Source organism: Anopheles maculipalpis, chromosome 3RL (assembly GCF_943734695.1).
Source record: "Anopheles maculipalpis chromosome 3RL, idAnoMacuDA_375_x, whole genome shotgun sequence".
NCBI lineage: Eukaryota > Metazoa > Arthropoda > Insecta > Diptera > Culicidae > Anopheles > Anopheles maculipalpis.
Genome location: NC_064872.1, coordinates 49,992,221 through 50,001,045, shown reverse-complemented (window position 1 = coordinate 50,001,045; position 8,825 = coordinate 49,992,221). Strand labels below are relative to the sequence as shown.

The window sequence follows — 8,825 nt, the reverse complement described above, 5'->3', positions numbered from 1 at the left end:
ACGCCAGCTCACATGCGCATACACACTCCCTCATATTCTTTCACTCACGCATACACATTAACCTATTAACCTTCTCACGGGTAGTTGGGTAGGGTTGCTAATGTGAATCCTTCATCGGATGCCGATGAATGATGCACATTAACCTCACTTTCTGGTATTTTGGCTACATGGGAATCCTTCATCAGATGCCGATGAATGATGCACATAGCATACCTTTCTGGTATTTTGACTACATGGGCGGAATCGAGACGCTAAACTGAACATTTGCAAAATTAAAAGTTACTTTCCCAACCCAACTGCCCAACTCCTGCCAAGCTAGCTGAAGCGAATGAGCAGGATGGGGTGAAAGGGATTTGTAGGTGTACGTAAGTGAGCTTGCCGCACATCCGGCACGGGGAAAAAACATTTTCACTAGCAGTTGGAATTAAATTCAACGTCGCTTTTGACACTCTGTGTGTGTGTATCGATAACGTGATCACGTCGTCAACGGGTTAGGTTGACGAGCTGCTGGTTGCTGTGTGTTCGAACCTGTTTTTCGCTAGAAAGCAATCGGGACGACGTGTCTTCGTATTAAAGGAATTATCGAATGGATCGTGTGACCTATCTATTTTCTTATTTTATTTTTTGGAAACCAAAAACCCCCGGGAATGGTGGAACTTCGATGTTAACACGTGTTTCCTACAAAATTCCGTCTGTACCTGATTGAAACTGTGCAACTCAGTTTGCCTCGAATGGTTTCCAGTGACTCGGTAAAGATTTCAACCGATATAGTACCGTGGTAGAATCCAGAAATACACCTTGTTGTTGAATCTTGTTGCATTGACTATCTTCTTGTGGAGTTGTGTGGCTAGTTTTGCGGCACAGAGTTGCAGGCTTGCTATCGAATGGTTATTTGCAATAGATACTATCTTGGATTTAGCACTTAACAATTGCACCGAAACACACTCTGTGATGCGTCTGAAAACATGTTTAGTTGAAAGACGAGAGCTTGCGCTAAAGAGATGAACTGAAGGGCTCGAACCTCTCGCAACCGAAATAAACCGTAGTGATATTGGTTCCGTCTTCCAGAAGCTGTGCTGGCATAGTGCTATCCCAATCAAATGCGTTTCCATCCTTAATCAGGGCCCATATATATTGCATAAACAATTTTGAGATGTTTATCGTGAGCCCTAGTAACCCGAGTGGATAGATCCTACATCTTTGCGATGTAGGATAATGCTTAACGCCTGGTTAAAGTTGATGACGGAGATGGTAAATCCACTTGGAGCCAAAATGAGTCGTTGCTTGGTTCCCAAAACAAACCCAATGTGGAGAAGGAATGATCTTCTAGCTGGTGAACAGATTCGATGAAAATATCGCCAACAGCACTGTGCAACAATTTTCCTCTCAAAGAGCATGGTAAACGTATCATGCATACGACGTTTAGGATTCTGTTTACCTATCAGCCTCTCTGAAAGGTGCAGAAGGACACTCTCAAAGTAGTCATCGTCAGACAGCTACTCATAAAAAAAACGTCAGTTCTTTTTCGGTTGTTATAACAGATAAAAAGGTAAAAGGTGCATCAAGATTTGGCTCTCCGGCTGCTTGGTTGCTGATTACTGAAAGCTGGTTTCCTTGTTTCAATGGTCGATCAGGTCGATCATTTTGTTAAGAATAATATTACGTCTGTTTGTACAATCGTTAAAAATAGACGAATGATAATCAAATAATTGTTAATTTACCTTTTTCAGCAGCATAAGCAAAGCGTCCTGTTCGTGCTTGTGTGCTCCCAAAGGAACAAGTTGTGTGCTCGTAGTACATATGAACGTATAGCAAAACTGGGTGCAATACGCATTTAGTAAATTATTATTTATTATTATTATTTTTTTATTGTTAGTGTTGCAGACGCTGTGGCCAAGGCTTATCCGCACACTCGATGCTATCTGGGAACTGACAGCTTCCGATGTGTAGCGGGTATATTCGTCTCGTTCGAACGCACGCACGGACGGTCGCATCCTTCAGCGAAGCGGGGATTAAGGGATTCTTTTCTCTCGGCACCCGGCACCCAGCACGGACGATGCATGCGCGCGCGGCTTGGATACCCATTGTGAACGTTGTCCTTTTTTTTAATGTGTTGTGTTAAGTGTTAAGTTTTAACGTGTCATAAATAAATTTAGTTTTAAACCCAAAACACAAAAGTTAGTTCTGTTGCCTCACGGGTTTACAGAAATGACTTATTCGCTAAAACCTAAACCTAACATTGCTAAGCGCTAGGGAATTAGGATATAAGGGAGGAAGAAAGCTGGGAAGAATGTTTAAGACGGGACCGGAAGATGGATAAACTTAGGTGAAAGTCGAACATATGGGCCACGGAATTGAATTGACGAAAAGCACACACGAAGGGGTCTTTGCGCCCTGCTGAGGTACGACGACTTGGGATCGCAAGAGGGGGACGATTACGAAGGACTCGGGAAGGGATGTAAAATGGAACACATGATAACAAAGCAGGAGCATCGGTATGACCATACCGAAAGCTCCCCAAGAGATTTGCGTATTGCAAACCTGGTGAACGAACGCTGCACCCGCTCAATACGCTCAATATTATTGCCAGCAGATAAATACCTCATGTTTGCAGACGACGTTAAATTGTTCATGACAATACACAAAGACTCCGACCAGCATGAGCTACAACAACACTTAGATAACTTCTACCACTGGTGTATGCGGAATCAATTAAAAATATGCATTGAAAAATGTCAGGTGATATCTTTCAGTAGATCTCGGGAGACGAAACACCACAGCTACAATATTAATGGAACTCCTATTGAACGAGCAACACATGTAAGGGACCTCGGTATTGTGCTGGACACTGAACTGACATTTGACCGTTGTTGGATTTCTAGGGATTAATTCACAGTTAGAAATATGTCAAGTAATTGTTTTGTTTATGTTTCGTACTTGACAACCGTAGGAGCTATACATGTTAACTGAACGCAAAATATTAGGCATATGAACTGTGGTAAGATAAGTTGCATGAACACGAATGAACTTGTAAAAATGAACTAAAACGGACAAAGGAATAAACAGTAGCAAAAGAGAAGCCAAGCGTGAAACATCATTTTACAACCGCCAATATCACAAGTTTATAAATTCCCACCGCCAGTGCAAAATTATACATTTTTTGGTCCTTCGAACCGGATTGGGTGGAATTCATCAGTTGATGGTGATATTGAACAATTTCACTACGTGACTTGTGGCGTAAATCGATTTTGGCTTGCTATAGTTGTGTTAGTACAGTGAAGCACAACGATCGTTGCCTTGCACCACAGGCGCGAAATAAGTTGAAACGTGTACTACGTATCCGTTGCTTAGAGACAATTTTGTTCCTGTTCCGTGATTGTGCTTCGTTATTGCACGTTTAGTGAGAATTGTGAGTTGTTGCTCCGCACCAATTATACGGCGTCATCCGCTAAGCGTCCTGAACAGTGAAGCGTCGTCGTAAGGATACGCCATCGCGAAACGTGACCATCTTAACGAACATTCGATCACGCCATCAGTTTGAACAACTTGCGTGCAACATCGCAATCTGGTAACGACCTTACAGGTGTGCCAAAGTATTAGTGGAGTGAAATTAAGATGGAGAAAAAAATGAAAGCCGCGCAATTAAAAAAAACGCCAAGCGCAGATGCTCATAAAGAACATTGAGCAATTCAAACTGAACTATTCGGATAGTGATGCTCATGAAGTCCCAGTGTGTTTAGAACAGTTTAAGCAATACAAGGACGATTTCATGAGCGCAATCGCTAAAATAGAGGAATACGATGAATCAGTAGAGGCACAGGAAACGTGTTTGCAAGAAAGGTGTGAATTGGACAGCGTTTATCGCAAAGTGAAAGGTTTCTTGCTACAAAAGAAACCTTGTGACGCTTATCCGCTTAATGCTTCGGTGCTGTATGCGAACACAAGTGTTAGTGCATCGGGTAATTCGGGACGAAGTCTACGACTCCCGAAAATTGAGTTGCCAACTTTCGATGGCGATTCAACTAAGTGGCTTACGTTCCGTGATCGGTTTGTGTCGATGATCGATTCGTCAGCTGAGATTCCACCGATCATGAAGCTACAGTATCTGCTGTCATCGCTGAAGGGGGATGCCGCGCTGCTCTTTGAGCACACTACGCTGGTAGCAGATAATTATGCAGTCACATGGGCTGCGTTGCTGAAACGGTTCGACAACCCGCGCATGCTGATTCGGGACTATCTGCGCAACATTCACCATCTCCCTGCGCTGAAATCGGAATCTGTCGATGAGTTGGCACAACTCGTCGACGAGTTTAAGCGGAATGTGCACGGCCTACAAAAGCTAAAAGAACCTGTCGACAATTGGGACTCTACGCTCACCACTTTGATGTTCTTCAAGCTACATCCTTCGACAATGCTGGCTTGGGAAAAGCATTCGTCACAAGCACCGAGAGATAAGTATAAGGATCTTATCGATTTCTTACAAGATCGCATCGTTATTCTCAGGTCAACTCGGAAGTTCACGCAAGACATCGAGACGTATGGGAGAACGGTGGCCGGCAGCGAGCAGAAGGTCAGACCGAGACACACCGCACACGCAGCTACAACACGGCACACGACGCATGGCCAGTCAAACGCCATGCAGCCTTCGTGTCCATTGGGATGCGTAGAGACGCATAATCTTCGGAGCTGCCCAGAGTTCTTGAAGGAGGATATCGAACATCGACGAGAGCTGGTGACGAAAAATCGACTGTGCTACAACTGCTTGAGCCACAACCATCAGGTGAAGTCATGTAAGTCCGTGAATCGTTGTATTACGTGCAATGCCAGACATCATAGCCTGCTACATGACAACACGCGTCCGAAAGTGTCAATGGCGGCAAATTCGGACCAAGAAATGGTGTTTCTCGAAACCGTGCTACTTTGGGTGGTCGACGACCATGGTATTCGACACGAAGCTCGAGCACTTTTGGATTCAGGATCCATGTGCAATTTCATGTCGGAATCCTTAGCACGAAAGTTGTTAACAACTCGGTCGAAGGTCGATGTTTCGATAGTAGGTATCGGTCAAGCGATACAGCAGGCTAAGGGCTCTATCGATGCTATAGTGCAGAGCAAATCAGAACAGGTGTCTACCCCTATGGAGTTTCTGATTTTAAATACACCGTCTGCTGATATTCCCACAATACCGATCGACATCACCTCATGGAAGATTCCGAACGTCACATTAGCAGACCCGTCATTCCACATCCCAAGCAAGGTCGATATTGTCATCGGTAGTGATGCATATTGGGAAATGCATACTGGAAGAAAGCGTGGATTGGGCAAAGGCAGACCATGGTTTGTAGAGACTTCCTTCGGGTGGACAATCTCTGGGAATACTTCCCAGACATCGGTTTCCAGCCAACGGTCTTGCCTCACAACCGTTGCTCAAGAGTCACTAGAAACAATCGTGCAACGCTTTGGGGAAACAAAATCGATCCTAGAAGGTCCCGCATTATCGCTAGAAGAAGAGCAATGTGAAAGACACTACACTGCAACTACAAAACGCGATGAACAAGGTCGATACATCGTAAGCTTGCCCCGTAAAACGAATTCTGAGATTGTCCTCGGTCTCTCAAGAATGATAGCAGATAGACGGCTTGTAGCTGTCGAGCGTCGGTTGATGGACAATCCTGAAATGGATCTAGAATACAAAAAGTTTATGTCGGAGTATGAAAGTTTGGGACATATGCGAAAGCTTACCGAACCTGTTGATCATAGCATACCGCACTATTATATCCCTCACCATGCAGTGGTTAAGGAAACGAGTACGACCACTAAGGTACGTGTTGTCTTCGATGCTTCCTGCAATACAACATCTGGGTACTCGTTGAACGATACTCTGCTCATAGGCCCTACGGTACAGGATGATCTGTTCACGATCATTCTAAGGTTCAGAAAGCACGCCATAGCCTTAGTAGCAGACGTCGAAAAGATGTATCGGCAAGTGCGCCATTGTGAAAGTGATCACAAACTTCTGCGAATACGTTACCGAGAACGGTTCACCGATCCGATAGCAACGTACGAACTACAGACAGTGACCTACGGTACTGCATCAGCGCCATTCTTGGCCACTCGTACGTTACAACAGATAGCGCATGACCAGGAGAGCCGTTATCCTAAAGCGGTAGATCCTGTTCTGCACGATTTCTATGTGGATGACCTATTAACCGGTGCAGCAGATTTGGAAGAGGCCATCGAAGTGCGGAATCAAATTTCGCAAATGCTAGATTCGGCGGGCTTTGCACTGAAGAAGTGGGCATCAAATGTTCCTGCATCTCTACGAGATGTTCCGCGTGAAGATCTTGCTATCCAATCGTTACACGAATGGAAGGATGGCCAGGCAGTATCAACGTTGGGGTTGGTTTGGGAACCAACCAATGATTCGTTTCGCTTCAAAGTCGATCTTCCACCACCCGCTGAAGTATTGACGAGAAGTCTGGTATTGTCGTACACAGCAAGTATATTCGACCCTCTCGGGTTATTGGGTCCGACAATCATTCTGGCCAAGATTTTCCTGCAACGTTTATGGAGCTTAAAGCACGATGGAAAGGCTTGGGATTGGGATCGTGCATTGCCAGGTGAACTTCAGGAAGAGTGGAGAAGCTTCCATTCAACTCTATATTTGCTACGCAAATTACGAGTACCGCGTTTCGTATCCCAGTCGGAAGCGGTCAGCCTGCAATTACACATGTTTGCGGATGCTTCGCAAAATGCATACGGTGCTTGCTGCTATGTACGTGCAGAGTCGATGGGGTCAACAATGGTACAACTGTTGACTGCCAAATCCAAAGTCGTAGCCTTGGCAAACACATGCAATTGCCAGGTTGGAGTTGTGCGCCGCGCGACTAGCGGTCCAACTATTCCAGAAAGCCAGTCGAGCGATAACGTCATCTACGATGACCATCTGTTGGACCGACTCAATGACAGTGATGTACTGGCTGAATTCTCCTCCACGTCGATGGAAACCATTTGTGGCCAATAGGGTGGCCCAAATACAGGAGGAGACGAGAGTCACAGCCTGGTGTCATGTTCCAGGCTGTGATAACCCTGCAGATGACATCTCACGGGGTCTGAAACCAGACGATTTGTTGAAAAGTGATCGTTGGTGGCATGGACCTCATTGGCTGGCTCTCGGTAAGGATGAGTGGCCACAACCTGTCCCACTTCCCATCAAGGACAAAGGAGACATCGAAGAGCGAGCAAAGGTGTCACTGATTGTCTCAACGAAGTGTGAGTTGGTTCAAAAATTCGAGAACGATTTTCATCGTACAGTAAGTTGAGACGAGTTATGGGATATTGCCTACGCTTCATCAAGAGCTGCCGAGCAAGCATCAGCGAGTTATCATCGAGTAAGAAGCTGTTGCCTATCAAGCAGCTGGAGAATGCTGTTCCACCACTTACGGCGACGGAACTGCGAAGTGCAGAACTAAGGTTGTGCCAGCTAGCACAACAGGATTCATTCACGGAAGAGCTTAACGAACTGAAAGGAGGGAAACACGTTAGTGAAAAATCGAAGTTAAAGTGGTTGTCACCGTACCTTGATGAAATGGGCATTCTACGCATCGGTGGCCGGCTTGGAAATGCACACATTTCCAATGATTCAAAGCATCCCATCATCATTGCCGCATCGCATTACTTAGCCACACTGTTAGTAACAGCCTACCATCTGCAGTTACTTCATGCCGGACCGCAGCTGATGTTAGCAACGATTCGACAACGTTTTTGGTTGATTGGTGGTCGAAATCTTACGAGGAGTGTCTATCACCGATGCCACACTTGCTTCAAGCACAAACCGGTATTGGTGAAACAAGTGGTAGCAGACTTGCCAGAATCCCGAGTAACACCAACGAGGCCGTTTGTCGTTAGCGGTTTGGACTACTGCGGACCATTTCTTCTGAAATCAACGATCCGCAATCGAAGTCCAGTAAAGGCGTATATCGCGATTTTTGTCTGTTTCGTGACACGGGCCGTACATGAGTTGGTGAGCGATCTCACCACGACGGCGTTTTTAGCAGCATTACGTCGATTTGTTGCTCGCAGAGGCAAGATAATCGAGTTACACTCGGACAATGCGACCACGTTCAAAGGAGCAGTTCACGAACTGAATCGCATTTACAAAATGTTGAAAACCGACGATAGTGATAGGAGATTGATATTTGATTGGTGTGCGAATAATGAAATAAGTTGGAAATTCATTCCTCCAAGGGCGCCTCATTTCGGAGGACTTTGGGAGGCAGCAGTAAAGTCAGCAAAAAGGCATATCACTAAAACGATAGGAGTTAGCAGCATTACACAAGAAAATATGCTTACCCTTTTGGAACAGGTCGAACAATGTTTAAATTCGCGTCCATTGATACCATTGTCTGATGAACCGACTGATTTAGAAACGTTGACTCCCGGTCATTTTCTAGTAGGATCTAATATACAAGCGGTACCAGAGGTCGATCTTACTAATATTCCAAATAATTGCTTGACACAATATCAGCTCGTTCAGAAACAGGTGCAATCAATTTGGACACGATGGTACCCAGAATACTTGCAACAACTTCAAGCTAGAGCAAAGTATTCTAAAGTCTCCCCGGTAACACTAGAAGTAAACCAGTTAGTGATTGTGAAGGAAGACAACGTACCGCCTACCGTGTGGCCGAAAGAACGAATCAAAGCACTACACCCAGGTAAAGACGGAGTGGTCAGAGTAGTAACTTTACGCACTGGGTCAGGGAAGGAAATAGTTAGAGCAGTCAACAGACTCGCCTTACTACCGAATCCTATTACGGATAATT

At 45.2% G+C, this 8,825-nt stretch overlaps 1 protein-coding gene across 1 annotated transcript; it reads left to right on the top strand.

Moving 5' to 3' along the window:
* Positions 1 to 3,664: 3,664 nt before the first annotated feature.
* On the top strand, positions 3,665 to 7,024 carry LOC126560738 (uncharacterized). The gene has a single exon (XM_050216692.1). The coding sequence runs from the start codon at positions 3,665 to 3,667 to the stop codon at positions 7,022 to 7,024; it is 3,360 nt and encodes a 1,119-aa protein (XP_050072649.1).
* The last annotated feature ends 1,801 nt before the right edge of the window (positions 7,025 to 8,825 follow it).